General features: G+C 34.7%; 3 protein-coding genes across 5 annotated transcripts; all 3 read left to right on the top strand.

Annotated features, from left to right (window-relative positions):
* Positions 1-4,905: 4,905 nt before the first annotated feature.
* Positions 4,906-14,815, top strand: LOC132063419 (pyruvate, phosphate dikinase, chloroplastic). 2 transcript variants are annotated; one of them, XM_059455945.1, is made up of 21 exons: positions 4,906-5,064; positions 5,396-5,716; positions 7,499-7,555; positions 8,184-8,414; positions 9,170-9,307; positions 9,480-9,642; positions 9,743-9,978; positions 10,077-10,205; positions 10,352-10,531; positions 10,909-11,046; positions 11,328-11,492; positions 11,576-11,737; positions 11,823-11,912; positions 12,134-12,272; positions 12,522-12,699; positions 13,096-13,225; positions 13,438-13,566; positions 13,715-13,852; positions 13,944-14,021; positions 14,321-14,412; positions 14,584-14,815. In XM_059455945.1, exons 2-21 carry the CDS (start codon positions 5,438-5,440, stop codon positions 14,624-14,626), a joined length of 2,895 nt encoding a protein of 964 aa, XP_059311928.1. In that variant the 5' UTR covers positions 4,906-5,064; positions 5,396-5,437; the 3' UTR covers positions 14,627-14,815. The 2 variants fall into 2 exon arrangements, with proteins under 2 accessions (XP_059311928.1, XP_059311929.1); XM_059455946.1 differs by lacking the exons at positions 4,906-5,064; positions 5,396-5,716 and adding an exon at positions 7,161-7,247.
* Positions 14,816-19,555: 4,740 nt separating this feature from the next.
* On the top strand, positions 19,556-23,697 carry LOC132063422 (uncharacterized). Its single transcript, XM_059455949.1, has 3 exons — positions 19,556-20,011; positions 21,098-21,224; positions 23,147-23,697. Exons 1-3 carry the CDS (start codon positions 19,691-19,693, stop codon positions 23,356-23,358), a joined length of 660 nt encoding a protein of 219 aa, XP_059311932.1. The 5' UTR covers positions 19,556-19,690; the 3' UTR covers positions 23,359-23,697.
* On the top strand, positions 23,373-26,915 carry LOC132063420 (uncharacterized). 2 transcript variants are annotated; one of them, XM_059455948.1, is made up of 5 exons: positions 23,373-23,512; positions 24,747-25,633; positions 25,878-26,085; positions 26,185-26,314; positions 26,432-26,915. In XM_059455948.1, exons 2-5 carry the CDS (start codon positions 24,756-24,758, stop codon positions 26,689-26,691), a joined length of 1,476 nt encoding a protein of 491 aa, XP_059311931.1. In that variant the 5' UTR covers positions 23,373-23,512; positions 24,747-24,755; the 3' UTR covers positions 26,692-26,915. The 2 variants fall into 2 exon arrangements, with proteins under 2 accessions (XP_059311931.1, XP_059311930.1); XM_059455947.1 differs by lacking the exon at positions 23,373-23,512 and having other exon boundaries at positions 24,541-25,633.
* Positions 26,916-27,426: the final 511 nt, after the last annotated feature.

The following is a 27,426-nucleotide window of genomic DNA, read 5'->3' on the forward strand; positions in this document are numbered from 1 at the left end:
AGCCTTTTGTCAAGTTACAACTTTCAATTATGCCTTTCAAATTTATCATAATTGTCAACAACAGTTCCATGAGAGAATAAGAATATCACACATGCCAATACAGGCCCAAGAATCAAGCATACCGCGCATAGCGCACCACACGGAAACATATAATTCTCGGTGGCTATCTTTCCTCCCGAATAGCTAGGCATAAATCACACCCCGGGTAGCGAACCCAGCGGTGGCCACTCTTCCTCCCGAATAGCTAGGCATTAATCACACCCCTGGGAGCGAACCCAGCGGTGGCCACTCTTCCTCCTGAATGGCTAGGCATAAATCACACTAGGATCTATAGTGGCTACCCTTCCTCCCGAGTAGCTAGGCCAAACACAACAACAAAGTTCATAGCATAGAAGCCGATTCACAATTTGTCTCAAAGTAGTCACACCATCAAATAGCATTAAAGTTCATTATGCCATTACGAAAATCCATAATTTCATAGATAATCTCAAAAACGTTTCCACTTCTTTAAACAAGATTCCTTTGTCATAGTTCCTTTGTAAAATCATCAATACCAACAATTAACCATCATCACTGATCATCTCTTATAGAAGAAAACAATTATGATTTAATATACGTATATAAAGGATTATACAATCAAGGTTTAATGTGGGCTTGTCCCCTCACGCACATTAACCATTAATCAAAACAAGGAACTAGGGTTTTGCATGAGAAATTCACTTCTTTATTCAATAAATAACCTTTGAGAAGAAAACATATATCCATGATGAGGTTTGTAAAAGAGAGACATACAAATCATCTTTATAGTCAAAAATGATTTTTAAAAGAGACATACAAATCATCTTATGATTTTCAAAAGAGACATACAAATCATCTTTATAGTCAAAAATGATTTTTAAAAGAGACATACAAATCATCCTTATAGTAAAAAAAATGATTTTCAAAAGAGACATACAAATCATCTTTATAGTCAAAAATGATTTTTAAAAGAGACATACCTTGATGTGTTAAACAAAGTTTAACAATTCACTTTCCTAATGAAGAACACCCAAAACCACAGCTTGAATCACTTTAGGAAGAATTATCTTTCGCAAACCCTAGGTTTTGATCACAAGAATCATGGGTTTGATGTTAGAATAGACTAGTAATGTTAAGGGTGTTCTTACCTCTGATTTGAAGACCTGGAGGGATGATTTTCGTGCTTAGGGTTTGGAAGGATGGAAAAAAATGGGAACAAAATAAGACCATACCCATTTTAAACCCAATTTTCTGCCAGAAACGGAGAAAATACGGCCTACAAAGTACGTCCCGTACTTTGAAGTACGTCCCTTACTTGTAGCCCGTATTTAGGCTGCCAAGACCAGTGAATAACGAAAGAAGTACGTCCAAAAGGACGTCCCGTACTTTAAAGTACGGCCCGTACTTTCTGGGCGTACTTTGGGTGAATTCTCCAGCTTTTGTGCCCTTCAGTAAAACGGACATAACTTTTTGTACATAGCTTTTCTCGGGCTGGGCGACCTACCGTTGGAAAGATATTTCAAAGATCTACAACTTTCATCAAGGAAGTTTTTCTAAATTCGCAACACATTTTCATGAAAATCGCCCAGAAGACAGTCCTACCAAAACTTAGGCGAAGTTAAGAGCCCTTAAGAACTTCATTGTTGGTTTGACTTCAAAGCGACCATCTTCCACCCGAATTCATCAAGAATGGATTCATATAGATATAATATCATCTTAACACTAGATTTTTACATATTCACACCTAATCCGAATTTACGGAGTGTTACACAATCGTATCAAGTTTTTCATGTATTATCATACTCGTAAAGTACCTAAAAAAATGTGTTCACCGTAGGAGAATACATATGTCATCATATAATCAATGCCAAGTCATTAGCAAAAATTCTTGTGCAACAAGTTGTCCTTATATTTAACAACGTTATTTCATTTCATTTCATTTTCATCCAAGAAGTCTTTTAAAACCCACTGACTTTATATTTTCATGTATTGGGACTAGGTCCAAATCCTCACGTTTTTCAAGTTAAGTCAATTATACCTAATTGTGTATATTCATTTGGTAAATTATTTGGATGGAATTGAAGAACTGTCATCTTTATAAAAAAATTTGAATAGACATATTAATGACATTAAGACTTTGTTACATATTTTAATCATTTAGATCTATTCAGACTTATTAAGTGGTTATAATAAGAAAAGAAAAAAACAAATGGACTTAATGATTAAGATTCGGACCTAAAAAATAAATTGACTTAATGATAGAGATTTGAATGATTAAGATTAAAATCTCCATTAAGTGCAGGCAAATGAGAGTGACCAAGTAACCAATTTAGTTCCAAAGTGAGTACGTTAGTTCATAGGTAACTAGCTTGCTCCCCAAATAATTTCATAATGCATGGATATCCTCATATCCATAATTAATACTAGTATTTACAACAAAAACCAACTATTTAGGTATTCGTTATTTATTTACTGCATCTTTTCTTAATCATATGGCTTGAATGTGATAATTTAAAAAGAGGAGAAGATAAAAAAGAGATTTTTCTTTTCAAATTGAAAGGCATTTAGACCCCCGTTTCTAGAAAGATCTAGACATTAGATAGTAAAGTACATATTTCTCTATCTAGTGGCTGAATAATTTTGAGCTTCAAAGTTTATAGTGGTTCTTGAAATTTTGTTCCCATAATTGAACTCAGCCTCATGACTTTTTTTCCCTATCTTATTGAACCGCTGAATCTTAAAATTAAAAGTTCCTATATTATGTTTTATAAGTGTCCAAACAAAAAGAATCTTACAGCAAAGGCCAAAAAAAGAAAAAAAAGAAAAAAAAAACAACAAGAATCTTCCTCATTAATTCTTAGGAGATCCCAATTGCAAAACGGAAAAGGGCCAAAATTACCCCTGAACTTTCGGAAATAGTTCAGTTATCTTGCATAACATTATCTTTTATTAATCGATTGTTGACACCGTTATCCTATTGGACTAATTGTGCCCCTAAACTTTCTGAAATAGTTTATTTATACCCTTCGTTATCTTATTGGTAGGTGTCTTACCATTATCTTATGGGTCAAATATGCTTGCACTAAGTTGCGCGGTTTGTCGCGTGTCAATCACGATAGTCTGACCCATTTCCCTATAATTACACCCGATTAAATTAATCACGGATCCCGACCGTCGACTTTATTATTTCACCCAACTCGTTTTGTTTATTTCAAACCCAAATAAAGTACCCGTACCCATTTTGTTTATTTCATTACAAGTTTCGTTTCTGTAAAACATGGTAGCATACAAAATGAAAACCCAAAATGAAGGATCATAAATTATGGATAACACAATGACTTTTTGGTTTTAACTGTCACATAAATGGTGATTCTTGAAAACGGGTACGGATAATTTATTTGGGTTTGAAATAAACAAAACAGGTTGGGTGAAATAAAGTATCGGGTCGGATCCAGTGATTAATTTAATCTGGGTGTAATTATAGGGGAAATGAGTTGAGCCATTGTGATTGTGACACGTCGCAGACCGTGCAACTTAAGGGCATAGTTGACCCATAGTATAATGGTAAGGGCACAATTGGCCCAATAGTATAACGAAGGGTATATATAAACTATTTAGTATAACGGTAAGGGCACAATTGATCCAATAGTATAACGAAGGGTATAAATAAATTATTTCTGAAAGTTCAGGATAATTTTGGCCCTTTTCCGATGGCAAAAAATGAAAACAACGAGATATGGTGAAACAAAATTTCCTGTTTATATTTTAAAATGTGTGTTGGGAGAAATGCCACGTGCCATAAATTCCTTGGTGAGAAGAATATTCCAACAAGTCTGGAACACTTTTTGGGTTACTTGTTACTATTTTTCATTTTTTGCTATTTATTTATCTCCTTTAAAGTCGTTATCATCATAAATTCAAGCATCATTCAAAATGCTTTACCAGAAATTCCCCTACACACCCCACACCCTTTATTACCTCCCGTTTACTCCATAATCTTCCTCTAACTTGTGAGTTAATTATTGGATTGTACCTTAAGATTCTGCATAAAATTGTACCAAAAGTATTTGACACATTTACTAAGGAAAAATGAATTATTTGGTAGTAAAAACAAATTGACTTCCTCTAATTTGAAAAATATTAAGATTTTCCTTATACTTTAATGTTCTATTACTCATGATATTACCCCCTCTGTTGGTATAACGCACGACTGTTAAACGGCTAAAACTAATCTAGTCACTTTAGAACTAAATTGGTTATACTCCATAGAAAACACTTTTACATCAAGATTTCTCTAGAAGTAATCATGCGTAAAGTTTGTACCAAAATTTTAGAATGTATTTTTTAAATCATATTAATATGAGAAGAAATTCTGTTTATAAAGATTTTTCGGATAGTTTCCGAACATCTAAATTTTAGTTTGAAATATTGAATTAATATAATTTAATTTAGCTCCGAAAATTAGTCAAATTCACTCTAGAGAAGCCAAACATGACAAGTAAAAATAGACAGAGGGAGTATATCATTTAGGGGCAGAAAAACTATTCCACCAAAAGTCATATTCTTCTTACCTTTTGTTTCTTTTATTATTCAACCTCAAGTTATTTTTTTGATTGAAAAAAAAAAAGTATCATGAAAAAACCTGCCGAGCAATATTATCCCTCGAGTTGATATGTGTGCCATGCCATGAATTGGCCCATACATAACCAACTCAACTTGCATGTAGTGTATTACAGAAGGGTAACTTCGGAAATTCATGTTTCTGTCACAAATGTTTTTCCCTCCCAAATTAGTCAAAATCATAGTTAACCATCTTGCAAAAAGACTAACACCATTATTGATCACGCCGCTCTAATATCGTCCACAAATAATGTTTCTTTCTTTCTTTCTTTCTTTCTTTTTTTTTTTTTTTTTTTTTTTGGCTATTCATTCATATTTTTTCATATACCAAGTAATATTCGTCCTGCACATAAGCCAACCGCCATTTTCCATTGTGATGTTAGAAATAACTGAATTTCTTTGAACTTTCAGCTCTCTAAAACAGAGGTATGCAATTTTTGCTGATCATATAGTCTTTAATTAGCTGTATGTTTTCCTATTATGTGTATGAATCTCGATATTTAAGTTGCAGGTTAAGTTGAAATTACTTTTCTTGATTACCCTTTTGTTCGTAATGAGCATATCCTATATTTATTACTCCATATAGCAGGGGACTTTTAATTTTTGTGTATCAATTAAAGAAAATTCTTCTCACAGTATGCAAATTTTGCTGATTTTACTAAGTTTACGTGTAAGCTGTGTGTTCTTAGTTCATGTTAGTTGTCCATTTCTTTGATGACCATTTTGTTTGTTTAATTAAAAATATTTGTTATAACAGGGGACCTTTAATTTGGCGTGTTGGATTTTTTGAAGAAGAAAGATGAGTTCAACCACGAAGGGGTTGCTGTTAAAGTGCAATACAAATGACATGTACATGAGAAAATTACAAAAATATAAGTATGCAGAACAGCAACAATTTCAAGCAAAGTACCCTTGTGTTGGCACCCATGTGAGTTGTTCTACTTGGAGTAAAGTAGTTAGGTGTCATCGGCAAGAAGCAAATGGCTTTTCAAATTCCCCAACTCCCATAAGAAAGCAAAATCTTCCACCTCAGGCAATTTTGAGTCCTGTTTCAGATCCTACATCAACTGCAAAAAAGGTACTCACTTCACCTTGAAATTATGTGTATTATTAGCCGGTTTTTTCCCACCCGATGTCCAATACCCACTTTTGAGGGCTTGATAAATCCGAATTCTTGCCACGTAAAGTTTATTAAAGGAGGAAGCGCTCCCTGCCTAGAGGCGAATCGAGAATTTCTGAAATATGGGTTTACCATTCAAAAAAAGAAGGAAAAAATGTATTAAGTGGGGCTTGATACTAGGTAAACAACTCAACTTTCAACCATGTACACCATTTACCTTTTTTGTAGCATGTGTTCCAAATGAGATAGTATTATACTAATTTTAGAAAATATATACAATACCTAGTTTTATAGAGAGACCATGTGTTCACGTGTCCCATTTTTTACACCTAAAATCGCCGCTGTCCCTGCCATGAATTTTCTATTTTTAGTGTTCGAACCCGAAACCTCTAGAAAAGTAGAGTGACCTCTCCATCTCACCAACAACATGGTGGTACAAATCGGTTTATTTAAATCTAGTTGTTTCGGTTAATACTGCAGAAAATTATGCAAGAATTACTAATTCAGAGATTAACTTCTGTTAGTTCACATTGATGTATGAAAAAATAGTGTACGATATATAATTTTAAATATATGTTTATTTTTTAAGCAAAATAAAAGTTTGTTTGGTGCAATGAGGTTTAATTTTTGTCGGTTTAGTTGTTTTAATTATGTCTAATAGACTAGATATGCATGTATATAGGTCCTTTTTATTTGTCGCCTAAAGATTCAGGACATCCATTAATAGAATAATTTAAAAGCATTATTCATAAAAGAGTACTCCCTCTGGTAAAAAAGAGTTTTCTCTTAATCTTTATTTTTTGGTTTAAAAAAAGTGTCTACTTATAAAATTAAAAAAGAATTAATCTTATTTTTCTAATTTTTTTAATTAAATGTTAAGTGACCAAATCCTGATATCTATTTAATTAGGACTACTTTAGTGAAATTACTTAATTTTGTCAACAAATTAATATTTTTTTTAAGGGGTGTGCAAATGGCCAAGTGGACACTCTTTCTGAACCGGAAGAGAATTTGATTTAAATTACTTTATTAATGATCAACAACCAAGGGAAGACCTATTAAAATGGGGCTAGTTGAGCATTAATCCATCTGGTTTCAACGTAAGTGTTCACTTAGCCTTTAGCACACTCTTTGAGCAAATACTAATTCGTAGATAAAAATAAGTATTTTAACTAAACTATTCTTAATTAAAATATGTATTTGAACTTGGTCACTCAATACTTAATAAGAGAAATCTGAAAAAATAAAGTTAATTCTTTTCTGATTAATTATTATTATGGAAAATTAAAAAATCAGACTTTTAGAGTGAGAGAGTTTACACGTGCTCTGTTGAATTTGTTATTCAGTAGACTGAAACTTGACACCTAGATTTGCCACTCAGACTGATCACGTCACTCTGCCATAACTAAGTCCTCAATTGTTGTTAGAGTTCTTTGAATTATACAGTCAGAAAGATAAGAGTGATTTCTGTTGAGTTGTAATCATGCAGGTACATTTTTCTCAATTTTATCCAAAAATGTTTTGTTTTTTGTTCTTCTAGTTATACTTGAGTTGCTCAAAATTGTGTATCAATTGAACTCATTGCTTTCAGCTGGAACTGTATATGCCACTTTGTGTATGCGCCTTTATTACAACTAATAATAGAAGAACTTCAAAATGTATCTTTTATGTAACTTATAGGAGACTTTTATTCTTGCGTAAGTAGAATTTAAATGGTTCAATTTTCTGTCTGGTGGACAGAGAGTTTATACTTTTGGAAAAGGAAGAAGCGAAGGAAACAAGAGCATGAAGTCCTTGGTGAGTTATTTTTCATCTCCTTTCTTTCTTCTTCTTCTTTTTTTTTTTTTTTTTTTTTTTTTTTTTTTTTTTGTATTTTCCTTCCTTAGCAATTCACATGCCTTTAGAATTTTCTTGCACTAAATTTTTATCGAAAAGATTCATTTTTTCTTTTCTTTTCTTTCCTCAGTTAAAAAATGTAAATTGTTGAACTTCCTTCATTTAGATTACTGATAGTTGGTATGAATCACAAGTGAGAGGTTAGCTGAAGCATATATACAGACATGCAATTGGAAAAGTCACAAGCTATAGACCTATTATAAATTTTTGATATTTTCGTAGAGAGTTTACTATCCTCTTAGAACTTAGTATGAAGAAGCAACATGTTGTCTTTGTTCCAGAAAGGACGTGGTTAAGATTCCAGATGACCATGCTTTTACATTTGGAATTAATACACTCACGGTGTCATTTTTTTTTTTATACTATCAGTGTAATTTAATCTGTTGTAGCCTTAACTTCACTTATTAAGGGTAACTTTACCTGTTATTATTTTTTAGATGGCCTGAAAGTGTAAATCTTTTATATGAACTTCTACGTTGTGATAGTTTGAAGCTCAAGCTTATTATGCACATTTGTATGAGTGTTATAGTTGGGAGGTAAAGGTGCAAACCTTGCTGAAATGGCAAGCATTGGATTGTCGGTGCCGCCTGGCCTTACTATATCAACAGAAGCATGCCAGGAGTATCAGATTGCCAAAAAGCTTCCACAAGGACTGTGGGAGGAGATACTGGAAGGTTTGGAGGCTGTGGAGAAAAACATGGGGGCTTTCCTTGGGGACCCCACTAAGCCCCTCCTTCTGTCGGTTCGGTCTGGTGCTGCTGTAAGTCTCTTCTCTGTATTTGAATAATCTTAAGCCTTCATCCATAGGACTTGCTTATATCTCATTCTCTATAAGAAATCATTTTAAGGACACCTAATTTATGCATTTCGTGATATTTCATACCATTGAATCAATAATCTTGAGCTTGTTTGTTGAATATATAATATGTGATGCATATTTTGAGTCCTTAAGAGGTGTGCTTCTTTAGTTAAGCGTCTCTAGTCTAAACACCCTTTTGTCGAAAATATACTTTTTAAGTACAAGAAAGGGCAGCCCGGTGCATGAAACATCCTGTGTTCACACAAGGTTCAGTGAATGGCCGCATCCAAGGTGGTCTGATGTAGGCAACTTATCCTAACACAAGCATCAGCCATTGATTCCATGGCTCAAACCAGTGATCTATAGGTCACACCGAGATAACTTTACCTCATGAAATTCACTCCTTCATTCCTGTACTAACTTGACCTTTTTAAGTAAAAGTAATAATAAAATTCCTTGATTGATTGTACCTAAGCTTTAGTCTTTTCAATTGTCCAATTTGACAATGTCCATAAGTTCATGACTAAGCATCATCCATGTTAGTCCATTTAACTAGGTCTATCATGTATGCAGTTTACTTATTGAGAATGTTAGTCCAATTTGAGAATGTACATAAGTTCGGGTCTAGGCATTATGCATGTTAGTCCATTTAACTAGGCATATCATGTATGCAGTTTACTTATTTTCTGTTTCTACCTTGCTTGATCTACTTATAGATTTCCATGCCGGGGATGATGGATACTGTGTTGAACCTTGGACTCAATGATGAAGTGGTTACTGGTTTGGCTGCCAAAAGTGGAGAGAGGTTTGCTTATGACTCATACAGACGATTTCTTGACATGTTTGGAGGTGTGGTGAGTATTCTCATCAATGTCTATTCTCTTTTCTAATTTTCCAGCTCTTGTGTCAACTTTCCTTCTTTTTCAAATTTTCCTACATTTCTTGAAAAGGCAACAAGAATGCTGGTTAAAATATCATCCTAGATTTTATCTCCTATGGTTTTAACAGTACACTCGTTGATTGAAGGTAATGGGTATTTCACATTCGTTATTTGCGGAGAAGTTAGAGAAGTTGAAGGACGCCAAAGGAGTGAAGCTTGACACCGAGCTCACAGCATCTGATCTTAAACAGCTTGTGGAGCAATACAAAAATGTCTACGTTGAAGCTAAAGGTGAAAAGTTTCCTTCAGGTAATGTAAACCACAACCAGCTTTCACTGATGGCCTTTTGGCTTAAACCAAATAACAAAGGTTATGAGAGTTAACTTTGTGGATATGACTCTGCATACAGATCCCAAAAGACAGCTGGAGTTAGCTGTCAAAGCAGTTTTTGATTCTTGGGACAGTCCAAGAGCCATCAAATATCGGAGCATTAACCAGATAACAGGACTTAAAGGAACTGCAGTAAACATTCAATGCATGGTGTTCGGGAACATGGGTAACACTTCAGGAACAGGTGTTCTCTTCACTAGGAATCCAAGTACCGGCGAGAAGAAGCTGTATGGAGAGTTTCTAGTCAATGCTCAGGTCTAGAATATGCTACTTTAGTTCATTTTATGGTGCATTTGAGTTTTTAGAATGTCTCATATTTTTGTCAAAAAAGCTGACAAAACTGCATTAATCAGGGAGAGGATGTTGTCGCTGGAATTAGAACACCTCAGGACTTGGACATAATGAGGGATTGTATGCCTGAAGCATACAGGGAGCTTGTGGAGAACTGTGAGATTTTAGAGCGACACTATAAAGATATGATGGTAAACTTCTAGCATTATAGAGGACGACTTGTTTGCTTTACCTTTTTATTTTCATATTGGTTAAATAATTTATACATCTCCACCTAAATAGAATTCTCAGAACATTATTACAAATCTTTTTCGGTTTATGTTTTGACGAATGGCAGGATATCGAATTCACTGTTCAAGAAAATAGACTGTGGATGCTACAATGCCGAGCAGGGAAGCGTACAGGTAAAGGAGCTGTGAAGATAGCAGTTGACATGGTGAATGAGGGGCTTGTTGACAAGCGCACAGCTATAAAGATGGTGGAGCCACAGCATCTAGATCAACTTCTTCACCCCCAGGTCTGATATGTTTTTATGTTTTGCATGGAGTATGATGTAGCACTGGTGCAGTAACTCTTTTGCTTTTAGAGAATAGTCAAATAGATAGAAAGTGCCAACTCTAGAATGTATCAATTGTTAACCCCGATCCAGGGTAGCACTTTGGGTATTATTTAAGTAAGCTACTCTAACTGTACATCATAAGGGATTTTCTAGAGAATCATTTCCGGATAGGCAATAAGAACTACTTCGTTTGAATTTTTTTAGATACTGCGTTTGAATTTTCTAATTCTAGTCACTTGTTCTTATGTTGGAATTCATCTATTTGGGTACTTATGCTTATCAGTTTATTGGAAATGTAAAGAAAAATACTTCTTTTCTTCTTTTGTTTGTCATAGTTTGAAAATCCATCGGCTTACAAAGACAAGGTGGTAGCAAAGGGCCTTCCTGCCTCTCCTGGGGCAGCAGTGGGACAGGTTGTGTTCAGCACTGAAGATGCTGAAGCATGGCACGCACAAGGGAAGAGTGCCATTTTGGTATTTCCTCACCTTACCCTTTATCTAATTAAGGTGATAGCTATGCTACCACACTGTTGTATCTTTGTTTATATGAATTATCCTTTATTGTTCCCGTGGATTGGGGGAGGGTATCAGAGTGTTTGTTGGGAGGTAACTACAAACTAAGAGATTGTTTATTGAAATCTTTTCATCAACCATTTATTGGAAATCTTGGAAACAACATCCACAACATTCTTTCCTTGTGCAATTAACAGTTTCTCTATTCTTGAAATTAAACTTTTCCCTTATGGCATATAAAGGTGAGAACTGAAACAAGTCCAGAAGATGTTGGAGGTATGCATGCTGCTGCTGGGATCTTAACTGCACGAGGTGGAATGACATCTCATGCAGCCGTTGTAGCCCGCGGTTGGGGTAAATGCTGTGTGTCCGGGTGTGCTGAAATTCGTGTCAATGAGTCGGAAAAGGTACAGCTATAGCTACTCAAAGTGAAACACAACTGTTAACATCAAGGAACTTGGCAGAAATCAATTTGACCAGTTTAATGCAGGTTCTCATCATTGAAGATAAAGTGATTCATGAAGGAGATTGGATTTCATTGAACGGATCAACAGGTGACGTAATCTTGGGCAAGCAACCGCTAGCACCTCCAGCTATGAGTGGTGATTTGGAGATCTTCATGTCTTGGGCTGATAAGATCAGGCGCATCAAGGTGCCGCAGGATATACAGTAGTATTATGTTGCATAAGTAACTATGATACTTTTAACTGATCATCAATATGTTGCCAATGGATTAGGTTATGGCAAATGCTGACACACCAGAAGATGCACTAGCAGCAAGGAATAATGGTGCTGAAGGGATTGGTCTATGCAGGACAGAGCACATGGTACTTTTTTCTTCTTTTACTATGTATGCTGTCTTTTTTTTTTCTTTTTTCTTTTTTCTGCAATATTACATTGACTCTCATCGGGTGATTTCCAGTTTTCTTGCCTTCTTCAAATTTCAATGAAGAATAATAATCAGTACTGTCTCCAGAGAAGCGCCACATCTTTTATTTATGACATTCATTTTTTATTCACTATGAGCTGATGTGTATCTCTCTTTCAGTTCTTTGCATCAGACGAAAGAATAAAAGCTGTCAGAAGGATGATAATGGCAGCTACTCTTGAGCAGAGGAAGGAAGCACTCGACTCATTGTTGCCTTACCAGAGATCTGACTTTGAGGGCATTTTCCGTGCAATGGATGGTAACTTCAAAAACAACTAATATTATTACCTTTCCATACTGAGAGTTACCTAAGAAAAATGATGGGATATTCTGGTCTTAGAATGGGCTCCGAATCTTGTATTTCATTGCCTTGCTAGATAAATGTTCATTTCTGTGTTCATAAGAACACAACCAGAACTAGAATTCAGTTTGTGCTTGTCCAAATTTCCAAGTTGAATAAACTTCCAAAGTGAATATGTTAGATTTATCAAGTTTTCTGTCTTTTCAGGTCTTCCGGTAACAATTCGACTGTTAGACCCACCACTTCATGAATTTTTGCCAGAAGGGAACCTGGAAGAGATTGTAAATGAACTAACAACAGATATAGGCATGCGCGAGGAAGATGTCTATTCTAGGATTGAGAAATTGTCAGAAGTCAATCCCATGCTCGGATTTCGAGGCTGCAGGTCTGATCTTTTTCGTATCACAAACAATTGATCTACTTTTACTTCATTACTTAATTATGGTGATTAAATTCTTTGCGAGAATTGAAGGATGTTGTATAAAAGGAAAAAGTTATAATAAGTTCCCAATTTCTTAAGAGATGGATTCCTGAACGTATATATATTACAAAGGGGCATATTTTTTGTAACACGTTGCACTATCAATGTATAACTTGGTCCAGGTAGTGCTCATCTGATTTGAGCAATGCAGTATCTCTTTTATGCTCAAAATCACGAACCAAACTTTCTTACCATGTTGCTTGCATTGCTGGTGGAAACTGTAGTGTGTTTGAAACTGTATATATACAACAGACTTCTTTTTCTCATATAGGAATATTTGTTTTTTTCCCTCTTTTACAGGCTAGGAATATCCTATCCAGAACTGACAGAAATGCAGGCTCGTGCAATCCTTCAAGCTGCTATAACTATGAACAACCAGGGTATTTCAGTCTTTCCAGAGATAATGGTTCCCCTTGTTGGAACACCTCAGGTATGTCTTCCTGCCTATAGAAGAATTTTCTTTCCTTCTCTTACATATTGAGTATAGTTGATGTATCAAGAACATTGTCCTTTTCATTTTATGCAATATGTAAAAAGAGGATGAAATATTTATTTTTGATACGTGGATTTATACCTTTGTTTCCTTTTACCGACTCTTCTAATAAATAAATTCCAAAGTAACAGTGCATCTTTAATTGACAGGAATTAAATCATCAAGTCAGTTTAATCCGTGATGTTGCCAAAAAGGTTTTCTCAGAGATGGGTACCTCATTGAATTATAAGGTGGGAACCATGATAGAGATTCCTAGAGCTGCTTTGATTGCAGACGAGGTATGTTTTTCTCTCTTATTTTACTATGAAACATTATTAATTTAACCTCACAACCATGAAATATCTAACTTCTACTCTAGAAAAGCTTCCAATTGGCTATATAATATTGATTTGCTAACGCTCCATGTTTTCTGGAAATTGGTGATAGATTGCTAAAGAAGCAGAGTTCTTTTCCTTTGGGACCAATGACCTCACGCAAATGACATTCGGATATAGTAGAGACGATGTAGGCAAGTTTCTTCCTATATACCTAGCGAAAGGCATCCTCCAACATGATCCATTCGAGGTCAGCTTGCCATAGCTCAAACTACTGTCCATGTAAAATGCACAACTTTGGAAACTAGCATGTTGACACTTGAGGATTTAATGTCGTTCAGGTTCTAGATCAAAAGGGTGTTGGCCAACTCATCAAGATGGCTACAGAAAGAGGTCGGGCAGCAAGGCCAAACTTGAAGGTCAGTTATTTAGCTTATATTCACTAATAATGTAAATAACTTTTAGACTATTAATGTAATTTAACCTCCAACAAGCTAGTTTCACTTTTTATGTGACCTTTCTTTTACATTGTTAGTGTATAGAAGTTGAAACTCTTGAATAAGTGATTACTTGAACAAAACTTAATTTCCTCAAGTTCCATTTTTCATTTTTGGATCAATCTGATCGTTTGTCCCTCTGGTACTAGATTCTTGGTTTTTAGTTCAATGTGTAAGGCTTCTTGTTCATTGATTTAAGTGCGACATATTACATATAATAGGTTGGAATTTGTGGAGAACATGGCGGGGAGCCTTCTTCAGTTGCATTTTTTGCTGAGGCTGGATTGGATTACGTTTCTTGCTCTCCATTCAGGTCTTTTTTCTTTTCTATACCTTTCATGTTATTATTGACTAATTCAATGAGGTTTAAGACCAAATACCTTTGTTTAAAGATTTTTCAAAAACTTCTTATTTTAATAGGTTTAAAGATTATATTTATTCGCGATTGGCTAATGGTTTTCATATAATTCATGTGCTTAAACAGGGTGCCAATTGCAAGGCTAGCTGCGGCACAAGTTGTAGATTGAAGGCAAGGCTCAAGGAAGAAGGAAGATCAACTCGATTTTTAGCAGATGTAAATAAATAAATACAATTTGTACAAAAAAGAAATAATTGTATAGGAAAAAGGGGACAAGATTTATTACTTTCTTTTCAAAGACATAAAACAAGTGTTTTTATGTTGAGAAATAACAAATAAGAGATTTGTTTTCTTTTCACACCCTTATTCTTGTGCTTATATATTCTCTGTTTTACATTTTAATCTTGGGTCTCTGTTTGTTTTGTTATGAGGCTCGCATAGTTTGTTACATTAGTGCAAAAGGATAAATTGTGTTGGTTTTAATTAATTTTTTTGGAGTTTATAATTGCATAAAATGAGTTAAAGTAGTGATTTTGATGCGTTGAAGCACTTGACAAGAATGGTATTGTGTAGTCTAGTGAAATGCATATTTTTCATTTTATGTGATGACATTTAAACTTTTATTTTTCAAATAAAATCATAGTTTAAGTGAAAAAAAAACTGAAGAAAATGCACTTTCTTCTCATTTTTTTTAAAACTAAATGTGGAAGATATTTTAAATGAATACGTAGTTTAAAAGCTTTTTAAAAAAATTTCAGCACATACTAGAAGTGCCTTAGAACTTGTGTAATAAAGACATCAGAAGACTAGTTCAGAATAAATTCTTTGGAAATTGGATGGAAAGATATGTATTTTATGTGATCATCTTATATTTCTACTATACTCATGTGCGACGGTATTTAAATGAATACGTAGTTTAAAAGCTTTTTAAAAAATTTAAAAAAAAAAAAAAAAAAAAAAAAAAAAAAAAAAAAAGATGAGCCCCAATCTTCTTCAAGTAGAAAAATTGTTAAAAAAAAAATAATTAAGGTGGAGCCCAATCTTCTATAATAACAAGAATGAAAAAAAAAACAAATTTAAAGTGGGCCCACTTTCGGTAATAGTAGAGATTAAAAAAAATTAAGGCGGGATCCGCGTGGAGAATTAGGAGACAATTGCCAAAAAAAAAGTTAAGATGAGGTCCACGTGAAGAAGTAAGAGACAATTGCAAGAAAAAAAAAATTAAGGTGGGGTCCACGTGAAGAAGTAGGAGACAATTGCAACAGAAAAAAAAAAAAAGGATATTTAAATAATGATAATAAGTTCAGAAAATGATAAAGGTACGCTTAGAGAAAATGTAAAGAAGAGAAATTCGGGAAAAAAGAAATAACGATTTAAATTGAACACAAAAACCGCTAAAGAAGTCATAAAACCAAAGATTTAAAACTTATACACATACGCCTTACGCGAATAATGAGGAATAACATCAAGAAGGCGAAATGTAAACGGTAAAGAAACGTATACATTTATTTTCTTAAAATGATGAAGTTGGCCTATACTTAAAAATTTAAGACTACAACAGATGCTGACACATGAAAGCGCTTTTCAGTGTTATTGATTAGAAAGAGATGATGGCATGAAACTCGGTAGGAGAAAGTGTATTTCAAATCTTTCAATTGGAGAACCAAACAAGGAAAGTCATACATGGGAAAAGCAGACTAAGTAAAAATAATTTGTTGATATTTTCAATTAATTGAATTACAATACTTTCTGTAATAAAAATTTCATAATTATATTACTAAAAAATACTCTCTCTGTCTTAATTTATGTGACATAATTTGACTAGACACGAAGTTTAAAAAAGAAAGGAAAGATCTTTGAAACTTGTCGTCTAAAACAAGTCATAGATATTTGTGTAAATTTAAATCATTTCATTTAAATCAAGTTAAATGATTTTTAAACATAAAAATATATCATTTTGTTTTAGACAGTCTAAAAAAAAGGTGGTACTATTTTTTACCTCCAACTCATGTAAAAAAAAAAAAAAAACGCGGACCCCATGTTAAAAAAATCAAGCAATATCCATGTAATTATCAAAGTATCCCCCATTAAATCAATAATGGTGCATTCATTCAGTTGGATTTCTATACCACGCGTACGCATTTGCAGCATTTTTTAATGACTGTCCAAAAAAAATGGCCCCCGTTGTTGGTAGATCAAAGTATTCACTTTCTCTTATTGCGTTGTTTTTCTAACGGTTTTATTGGATATTCCATCTTTTATTTTTAGAAATTTATGGTTAACATGTGTTACATCTTCTGATGTCGGCTTAATACAAAACTCCTTCCTTCCCCAAACAAAAATTGATGGGGTTGGTTTCGTTGTCCACCTCCAACTCATGTAAAAAATAAAAATAAAAATAAGGTTGGGATCCACATGTGTGTTGTAGGTCCTACCAAAACTTTCTCTACATTTTTTAGGTTCATTGTCACTTATGCCCTTATTTTGTGTTGCTGTTTAATTTTTGTCCCTCAAAAAAAAAAAAAATCTGGGGTATAAATTTATATTTTTGCATCATAATATCTTACAAGTTATGTTCCGCACCATTAAAAACTTATGGCCACTAGGCATAAAATTTAGGAAAAATAACAGCCCATTTGAAGGACAATTCGTGCAATTTCTTCCATTTTTTTAGTTTTTAATTTGTAATGGACAAATTCCTTTTTTTAAAACTAAACTATATAAAAGCATGAGTTGAAGAAGTGGATCGTCGACCAAGGGCAATTTGGTCAAAGCACTTGCCATTGAATAATTCCATTAGTTAAAAGTAGAATCTTACTGTTGCTTAGTATTAAATATATTCGTACTTTCCTATTTTGTCCCTCGCTCATAAAAATTGCATCGAACGTATAATGTCATTTCAAGCGTATTAATTATGTTTTTGGTCATGTGTCACTTTTACACTCCTTTTACTTTTCAATGCTTTTATCATGGTCACATAATTTCACTTAATAAACAAATAACATTTGTGTATATGTATTAATGTTCATCTATATATATGCATCGACAAAGCAAATTTAGGTATGTTTATTAGCGAGATAAAATATATATATACTGTCACTACCCAATACATAAATCTTTACAATTGTACACAACTACATATATATAAATACACTATATAATCCAAAGTCAACACGGGCATACGACGTCTAGTTTAAAAGAAAATTCACATTTAATTTTTGTTGGTTCGTAAAGAAACCTACTTTTTGATTGCTTTTGATTTGTAACAAATTTTAGTTTAATACTTGAAATCAACCTTACTTTTTAATCAGATTCTTGTTGAAATTTGTCTAGGAGAAAATATCTCTTTTTTTTTTTCTTTCTAAACCAAACAGCTACTCAAAAGTAATTTTCCCAATATTCATCATTCATGTGTAAAAAGAAAATAAAAAGGAAAAAAATCATCATTCCCAGACTAAATTACTGAAAGAATTAGCTTAAAACTTAAAAGAAATTACTGAAACAGTGCAAGGGTAAAACATTACCTACTTGAATTTAGGGATGCTTATGTGATTTAATAAAAACTATATTCCATACCATAGTTCATACATAAACTTTAGTTTGCCTAAAATTTTAAATTATTCGGACTCTTCACTTTCGGTGTCACACCCGTGTGATATGGGTGTGGGTGTGAGATCCGTACCCGATCTGGTCAATCTTTTTTGAGTACTTTGATCAAAATCGACGGAGAAATTCCAGACAGATTCTATGATTTTTATAATCAAAAGAAAAACCAAGGTGGACTTGAAGAAAATGGAATACCTTGTATATTGAAATTTTTATGTCACTCCTCTTCCTTTTATCTCCTTCCGGGATTCTCCTTTTGAAAATATTTCCTCCTCAAGTTTTCCACATGATATCTCATAATTTAGGTTTCATAATTCTATTTTTAGGTATTTCAATTATTTTTAGCTGAATCTTCGCACTCGTATCCATACATGGATCTGTATCCCTAAATCTTAAAAGGGCAATTTGCACGATTGCCCTTTGTTGAGGGTGATCTTTAGTTTTTGCCCCTCAAATTGCTGGTCTTTAATTTTTGCCCTTCGCCTAAAATACCTCGAGGTTCTGGGTTCGAACCCCGGCTTAGTTATAAAAATAAAAATAAAATCGCAAGGGCTACAGCTTTGCGAAAGTTGTTTTATCGACGGACTTTGCCTTAAGGCATAATTAAAAGTCTGCCGGAGAGGGCAGAACTTTGCCTTAGAAGGCAAACTTTTATTTATGCCTTAAGGAAAAGTTCCGTCTTATGAGGCATACTTTTAGTTATGCTTTAACTAAAGTATGTATAGCATTTAAACTTTTCATGGCCGAATAACTAAGTTTGCCTTGTAAGACAAAGTCTATGCATTAAGGAAAAGTTCTGCCATATAGGATAGACTTTTAGTTATGCCTAAAGGCAAAGTATGCCGCGTAAGACATAACTTTTTGCAAAGCCTTGCCTTGCGATTTTTTTTTTTTTGACTGAGTGAAGGTTCGAACCCAAAACCTCAGGGTATTTTCGGCTACCTTTTCAAGCGACGGGAAAAACTTAAGACCAGCAATTTGAGGGGAAAAATTTAAAAACCACCCCAAAAGAATGGTAATCCGTGGTAAAAAAAAAAAAAAGATCTTCATATACCTTAGGGAATCGTAAATTCAAATATCTTATAGGTACGGTTTGTAATAAAGTTAAAGTATAGTCCATTTACATTTTCTTTACGCGGTTCATTTGGGTGGTCTTTAATATTTGTACTTCAAATTGGTGGTCTTTAAGTTTTGCCCTTCACTTAAGCCTAGAAAACTTCTTCAAATTAAAATAAAATTTGTTAAATAAGTCCTCAATATAATGCCCAAATTCTCAAAAGTCAACTAGTAATTACTCAAATATTTTAAAAAGGAACCGAAACATTAAATTTAAAAGTCACGACCTTTTTTTTTATTCTAAAATGCCTAATATATGTTCTTTCAATTATTTATCTTGTTCAATATCTAAAAAAAAAAGAAAGAAATACTGCGTCTTGTAAATAATTTATAATACATTGTTCTAATTAGTATATATATATATACTGGGCCAGGATCCTCATCGGCCCAGTAGACATCCCGGTCAAAACCCCGCCGCCGTAAAAAAACTTCCCGGTCAAACCCCCGCCGCCATCAAAAACTTAGCTCAGGCAGTAGCATTTTCCGGCGAGAAAAAATAGAGCAAAGAGAGATGGAAAAAGAGAAGAAAATAGAGAGCTTGGTGGTAGTACACAACATAGCAAAGAGACACAACGTGGGAACCCTAGCTCGTAGCGCCACCGCTTTCGGCGTATCGGAGATGATACTCGTCGGCCGTCGAGATTTCAACGCCTTCGGTAGTCACGGCTCCACCTCTCATGTCCCTTTTCGTCATTTCCACTCCCTTGCTGATGCTAAAACCTTCCTTAAGGAAAGAGATTGTGATATATGTGGAGTTGAAATTACAGAAAATGCAGTCCCAGTAAATGAACATCCTTTTAAGACAAGTACTGCTTTCCTCCTGGGAAATGAGGTTACAACTATACTACTTTACTTATATATCTTTTTGCTTCTTTCTTTGTAAGTTTTGAAATGTTAGTATTCCATCCATCTGCCCAATTTATGTGCTGCAATTTGGATTTTGAGAGTCAAACAAGAAAATCTTTGACCACCACTTATTCCTATGCACTTTCAATATTTTAAATTGTTAATAATGTGACTTATAATACTTTTTATGTCGTTTCTAAATATGTAAATTATTTTTCAAAAACTTAAACATTGTATGTCCGAATTCACGGTCAAAATAAAAGAAATTTGACTCTCGAAATCCAAACTGGAGGTCTCAGGTTCGAAACTCCTTGCCTGAGATAGCAGGGAATTTGCTTTCTGGGTAGAGCTCGTCGCACGGGGCTTGCCTAGTGCGGGTTATCTCTCCTGTGTGGTTTGCGAGCTATTGCACAAGAGTGGGGTTTACCGTGTGCGCACCCAAAGGGTGGCGGCTGCGGATTCCCCTATCATAAAAAATAAAAAATAAAAAACAAAAAAAACTGTATCACATAAATTGGGATAGAGGGAGTAACATTTTTGGAACAGAACAATGATAAGAAAATGGTCCATTTAGTCCATACTAGTAATTGGAATTAGGACTTATCTGTTGTTTTTGTTACAGTTAAATTGGGTCAAGTGTTTGTCACGAGTGTTTCTGGTATAGGGACAAGTGTTAGATTTGTTGGATCTCTCCGTCTTAGGGAATCCTAATTTGCCTTATATAAGACAAATTATTTAGTATTAGAATGAAATGAGCCTGAATAGAGAAGAATGGTTCGAAAGATTCATATAGCCATACTAGTTCGGGGTGGATGCGTGGTTGATTGATGTTAAATAGGATTTACATTGCAATCACTGTGGTTGCTCTTTCCTCAACCAAAATATATTATTATAACAACTCTAATACTAGTAATTTCTTAAAGTCTTACTTACAGGTGTTAGCAATTACTTGTTCTATATTATGGGCGGGAAATTTGTTAATGATTTTTAGATGGTTGTGATTGTCAAACAAATGCTAGGATTGGAAAGCAATTTGTCACCTGATTGTAGTTTGAATAAATTGTTGTTGTAGGGTACTGGACTCTCTGCAAAAGAGTGTGAGATATGTGATTTCTTTGTATATATTCCACAATATGGGTGTGGTACTGCTTCATTGAATGTAACTGTCGCTGCTTCCATTGTTCTACATCAGTTTGGAGGTAATTTCTAGTGATAATCACTACTTCTGCTTTTGTCTTATCTGTTCTACTCTGCTTTTCGTGAGTGCTTCCATAAACTTTATGCTTGCTACTTACTGGACAGAAGCGTTTTGTATCTCGTGCTTTACAATATTAGCTTTACTGCTCTACCACGCTACGACTAGAAGGACCAGATTTTACGTGCGTACTTCTGCATTTAGCGCTTTACCTTTTGTTAATGCCACTCAAATAAGAAAAAAAAAAACATCAGGTTTTAGTTCTCCTCCCCCTTTTATATAAATATATGGTAAACCCCCACAATGGAACTCCTATATGTAGGATCCAACAGTGGTCATTTCTTGGTTTGCTCCCTTGATGACTCAAGCCTCCTACCTCACAGCCGGAGGTGGAGAATCCTTATGACTAGACTATCCCTTCCTTGACATTTAGTTCTCATGCTCTGCGTGCTCGTTCTTTTATATTGACTTTTCTTAATGTGACAAGATATTTGCCATTCACATTGAACTGATCAAGATTTCTAGCCTTTGTTTTCATTTGGTGGAAGTGTTGCTGCGTTGCCTTTTGCACTAACCTTTTAAACATTTATGAGATGTTGGACTCTATAACTTTGATCCATAATGTGAACGGGGGTTATATCTGATCATGAATAAGAGGATAGAAACTAGTACTTGCGGCTAAGTGTTAAATTTCTGATGTCTCAAGTCTCAGTGTTTCGAAAGAAAGGAACTTCAAATGGGCACACCAGTTGTAGATATCCAACAGCTTGTCTGTTAAGGTTTCATTATGCAATACAGAAAATCCTCCTAATTTATTGAAGAAACAATACAGGATTTTTGTAATCTTACGAGGAACAAAGAATTTGGCTTTAGCTATGTCAATTGAAAAACTTGTATTTGGTAATGTGACTAAGCTGGACTAGTTGTTTTTAATAAAAAGTTTCACACTTGTAGAGTGTGGCTTAGTTGGTCGTCTGTGTAATTACTGATCAGCAGAACAGCAAGGAAGCTTTACTTTGATTGGTTGGTTATCCAGCACCATAGTGTTGCCTACAAATTGTTTTAGCTTCAAATGATCTTGAGGATTTCACAAAAAAAAAAAAAAAAAAAAAAAAGGGGGGGGGGGGGGTGGGGCGGGGGTAGAAACTGCTAAGCATTTGCTTATACTCTAGTTAGGAAAATAATTCATTCTGTAAGATGCATGGAAATGTGGGATAGGTAGCTGGAATGTTGGATCATCGAGAGGCTGTATCTGCTAAATTTCTTGCGTAAATAAATCAGTAATTTGGGAGGATAACTTTTCTACAAATATACTTAGCTTTTTCAATGAGAAAATGAATAGTTTCTTTGCTTTAATGCTTTAAGGAAACTGCTGGTCTCGTATATTTCAGCACTCGTACTTCGATGCTTGAATAGTTGTGCAGCTATGGCAAATGAAGGGCCTTTTTGACACTACAATACCAAGAAAATGAGAAACAAAATCTTCTTTTCAACGCAGTACTGATAAGTATGATTCTTTTATCTCTGATAAAACACCGGAAAGTAGCTGTAAGCTTTACACCCTCAATCGGGTGTCAACCAACTGTGACTATCTTGTATGGTTTATGTGTGGCCTGGTGGCCATTGTCTGCTGTTAGGTCAGTGGAATCTCAGCGATCCAATGGCTATCGGAGATGACTGCACCATGTGGTAGCTGTATAGAAATAGAAGTCACTGACTGCTGCTGCTGAGAGCTTAATTTGACACCACTTTAGTGGCTCCGGTTTAAATATGATCATTTTCTCATATATTTTGTGTAAAATATCTGTTTTTTTTATACTAGTAGACATGATTTTTTTCCCCCGAATATCTATTTAATTATTACTTTATATGATCATGTAGTTTTAGCTATATCGTGGACTTGAATTTATAACCTAATTCTTTCAGTTTGGGCTGGATTCTCTGAGAGAACACGTGAAGGGAATAAGTTTATCGTGGCTGAAAGACCTTTCAAACAGGCAAAGAAAAATTACTGCGTGGAAACATCTGAATCTATTGCTGAGGAGCGAAGACTGAAGAGAGAATCAAATGGTTTCTTTGAAGATACTGGAAAGGAGGAATCAGCTACAAATCTTTTGGATACCTTGTTTGATGATTAGTGCCGGAGAAAAAAGTCTGCCGCAGTTATGCATCCTTCAGCTTCATCCTCAAGGCTGTGCAGATTTATTTAGATCAAAGCAGAGCAAGGCAACTGTCAACGGGTGATATTGGTTATTAGTGGAGTAAACTACAGAAGAGTTGGAATTAAGGACCGTAAGTATCTCACTGACTAGCCACCATAGCCTAGAGGTTTTCCACAGCAATTCTGTGTTTGCAAGTTTTCTGTTGAGGAGATTTCAGGTTTAGCATTTTTTGATCGTGGATTAGTCCTTTTCGTTGTACACTTGAACTCGGAATTAAGATGGCCATTTTATAATTATAATATTAAGTTCAGACTAGCCAAATGATTGCAGCTGCTGTTTTTGTATAATGTTATACTCAGCAAATGATTGAAATTGTACAACGTACATGGTATCTTTTTTTCATCAGTATTTCACCAACAAATATTGTCAAAAGTGTTAGGTAATGCCTGGAAATTGAGGCTTGATTGGCTCACCTCCACCCTATTTCACGTTACTCTGGTAGACCAGAATGTAGAACTTTTGATCAATTGAAAGCATCAAAACACTGAAATACCTTATTATAAATAGTGTTTATAGGCCAATAATGCGCTACGAGTCCATGGTCATGAGTTGCATTTGCATCTGCCAGAAGAGAATTGATCACTCTGTCCTGTAAAGAATGAAAATGACATGTAGAGATCATTTCAAAAAGCAGAAGAATATCATAGGCCATTCCACCTTTATCTTCCAAATATTTGACTAGCTGTCGCGCGTCATGTGGCACCTTAACTCTACCTTTTGTGTAGCTTCTATAAAAAACGTACTAAACTTAATGTTACAAGACTAATAAACTGCTCCATTGTAGTATTTCTTGGTTTTATACTTCTTTCCATTGACTAATGTGGGCAAACCTTAGGTAGATAATGGTCATTTATCCATTATAATATATCAATCAAGACTAGAGAAACTGGATTTCTTCATCTTTATAATTGTTTAAGTTTTTAAGAGAAAGAAAGTCGTTCACAGGTATGAGTTAGGTGTTGTTTTGTCGTCAAAGACAAGAAGCTCAACCATTATGACACCAATGTCAAATAATCAAACCCGACCTCATTTCTTGGAGCAGTTGGGATGTGCTTTTGTCTCTTTATCTACTTTTAACTTGCGTTGCTCAGACGTTCACCAGTAAGACACAAATATCCTTTTCAAAACTTTCTGAAACACTAACATGAGATGCAGTATAAATGTGGTGTACAAAATGCACATATGAAATGAATCCTAGTATCACTTTCATACCTTCAATCAAGGCATAATTCAAGAAATTGACTAACCTCACACTCATTAAAATCCATCTAGTTAGCTAAAACTCAATGACAAATTGGTTGCAGAGAAATCCCATGCAGTCAAGAGAGGCTCCAGTGCATCTTTCATACAGAAAACAGTTTTCCCGCATGTTGCATGTTTTCAGCCGGAGAATTCACCGGCTTTGCTCGAGGATGCGGTGGCTGATATGGCGACGTCCGAGGACTAAGGTGGTGATCAAGAAGTTTGGGAAGCTGAGTTCAAGAGGACATCATGGTCAGCTCAAAGAAAAACTTAGGTTCAAATCATCATCAACTCATACAAATGGCCAAACTAGGCCTATTCGACTAGCCACCTTCAATGCTGCATTATTTTCTCTTGCACCTGCTGTGCCTAAGGCTGAAAAATCAGCCATCTTTGCTCATGACGATGACGACGATGGTTTCAAATTTCAAAACCAGGTAAAGTCTGAGAATAATCGTCCCAAGAGCATATTGAAGCATTCCCCTCTTCATCCCATATTAATGAATGGAGCAAAACCAAAGCAAAAAGTTTCAATCAACCTTCCTAAGAATGAGATTTCATTAGCTCAGAACAGGGTAGTTGGACTCTTGGAAGATGATTCCACCAAGATTTTGAGTTTAAACAACAACAGCCTAGGCCCTGTGAGGTCTCCGATATGCTTCCCTGCGATGGCTAATTGGATGATTAATGATTATGGAGGTTGCTGCTTGACTGGAACAAGGTCCATTCTTGATGTGCTCAAAGAAGTGGATGCTGATATATTGGCTTTACAAGATGTGAAGGCTGAGGAAGAGAAAGATATGAGACCATTATCTGATTTGGCTCATGCTCTTGGGATGAACTATGTGTTTGCTGAAAGCTGGGCTCCTGAATTTGGTAATGCTATTTTATCCAAATGGCCTATTAAAAGATGGAGAATCCAGAAAATCTATGATGATAAAGATTTCAGGTGCCTCTCTTGGAACTATCACTTATGTTAAAACTTGTGTTGACACTATCTATGCTAATGGAATTGTCTGTACAACATTATCTAAATGTTTAAACTATGATAAGAAGCAACACTTCTATTTGGTTCATTTATAGTTTTGTGGGGGAAATCGGTTAATAGGAAGGAGAGAAAAGCTTTTAACTTGAAACTTAGTCCTAGTATGAGGGGTCGTCGTTTTTTGTAATGGTGTTTTGGTTTGATGCAGGAATGTGCTTAAGGCTACGGTTGATGTACCACGGATGGGAGAGTTGAACTTCTGTTGCACTCAACTTGATCATTTAGATGAGAATTGGAGAATGAAGCAAATTAATGCGATATTACAATCAAATGACAGTCCTCACATTTTAGCAGGAGGGTTAAATTCTCTTGATGCATCAGATTACTCATTAGAGAGATGGACTGATATTGTGAAGGTAAAAAAGATCCCAAACCTTATTAAGTACAATTCTTTCTTGAATTACTAGCATCCTTTTATCAATTTCTTGATCACACAATGTCATCATGGCATGTAGTATTATGAGGAGATGGGGAAGCCAACTCCAAGAGTTGAGGTCATGAATTTCTTGAAAGGAAAACAGTACAGTGATGCAAAAGAGTTTGCAGGGGAATGTGAGTCAGTTGTTATCATTGCCAAAGGCCAAAGTATGAATCTTTATCTCAAAATTTCCTACGAAATCTTTCTCCATCTTACTTGGAACCATTATATCATGAGTTGCTTGCAACATTTTCTCAATCACGTTCATTGTCATTTTGTCACAGATGTGCAAGGAACGTGTAAATATGGAACTCGAGTTGATTATATTTTGGGATCACAAGGCTTGCCTTATGCGTTTGTACCTGGATCATACTCGGTTGTTTCATCAAAAGGCACGTCCGATCACCATATAGTTAAGGTGGAAATCAAGAAAGCAGCAGGCAGTGGTAGGAAGAATAGTAGGAAACTGAAGAAAGTAAAAAAGAAAGTTGAAAGGATGACAAGTTCTTGTTCCTCAAGAGGGATTTGGAAAGTGAACACTTAGCAACTATGGTTATTAGTTCTTGGGGTCTCTGACCCTTTTTTTTTTTTTTTTAAAAAACCTTTTGTTGGTGTATGCATTATTTTGTTTCCCTTCTTTGTGACTGATTATAACATTTTCATTACATACAGAGTTTAAGATAGTGAGTATGCAGATGTATGTTCTCTCTTTTAATTTGTTTGACCTAGTTACCATTTATTGAATCATCAAAATTCTACTCTTAATAAGTTCAACCTGTTTATAGTTTTCTAGTTAAATCAAGAATTGGCGTAAGGCTAAGTGTGAGATTTAAATTACCTCTAGATTGGAAAATCCCTAATTGGCTTTAAAAAACAAATTATTACCCTATTAGTTTTGGAATAAGATGCTCTCGAATAGAATAGAGCAACTTGGATACAAAAGATTTATTTAACCGATCTCAACTAGTTTGCAATTGAGGTGCAATTGAATGATCAGTCCAAAGTGTGGTGATCATGTGGATCGTAAACTTCAAAATCTAAAAGCTAATTAAATCAATATCTGACATGAGGTTAAATATCCTCTTCCAATTCCTTGTTTTCTGGAGCATGAGAAAGAGAATTGTCCACAACAGCATCAATTTTTCACGTTATAAAAATTGATTTTTAAATCCATTAGCAATTCTAACTTATTCAATATCATTTCAAACTTAAAAATATTAAATATGTGAATAAAATTGATTTCTCTTCCTTCATTCTCCCAATTATTAACGAATTTTCT

The sequence above is a fragment of the Lycium ferocissimum genome, chromosome 7, assembly GCF_029784015.1.
Source record: "Lycium ferocissimum isolate CSIRO_LF1 chromosome 7, AGI_CSIRO_Lferr_CH_V1, whole genome shotgun sequence".
In the NCBI taxonomy this organism is placed as follows: Eukaryota; Viridiplantae; Streptophyta; class Magnoliopsida; order Solanales; family Solanaceae; genus Lycium; species Lycium ferocissimum.

Excerpts from the sequence above, each read along its gene's own strand:
- LOC132063419 (XM_059455945.1), top strand. The coding sequence starts at position 5,438 with ATGAGTTCAACCACGAAGGGGTTGCTGTTAAAGTGCAATACAAATGAC. Across the intron at positions 7,556-8,183 it reads ACAAGAGCATGAAGTCCTTG|TTGGGAGGTAAAGGTGCAAA; the intron begins GTGAGTTATTTT and ends TGAGTGTTATAG. Across the intron at positions 13,853-13,943 it reads TCCAACATGATCCATTCGAG|GTTCTAGATCAAAAGGGTGT; the intron begins GTCAGCTTGCCA and ends AATGTCGTTCAG.
- LOC132063422 (XM_059455949.1), top strand. The coding sequence starts at position 19,691 with ATGGAAAAAGAGAAGAAAATAGAGAGCTTGGTGGTAGTACACAACATA. Across the intron at positions 20,012-21,097 it reads CTTTCCTCCTGGGAAATGAG|GGTACTGGACTCTCTGCAAA; the intron begins GTTACAACTATA and ends TTGTTGTTGTAG. Across the intron at positions 21,225-23,146 it reads TGTTCTACATCAGTTTGGAG|TTTGGGCTGGATTCTCTGAG; the intron begins GTAATTTCTAGT and ends TAATTCTTTCAG.
- LOC132063420 (XM_059455947.1), top strand. The coding sequence starts at position 24,729 with ATGACAAATTGGTTGCAGAGAAATCCCATGCAGTCAAGAGAGGCTCCA. Across the intron at positions 26,086-26,184 it reads GATGGACTGATATTGTGAAG|TATTATGAGGAGATGGGGAA; the intron begins GTAAAAAAGATC and ends CATGGCATGTAG. Across the intron at positions 26,315-26,431 it reads TATCATTGCCAAAGGCCAAA|ATGTGCAAGGAACGTGTAAA; the intron begins GTATGAATCTTT and ends ATTTTGTCACAG.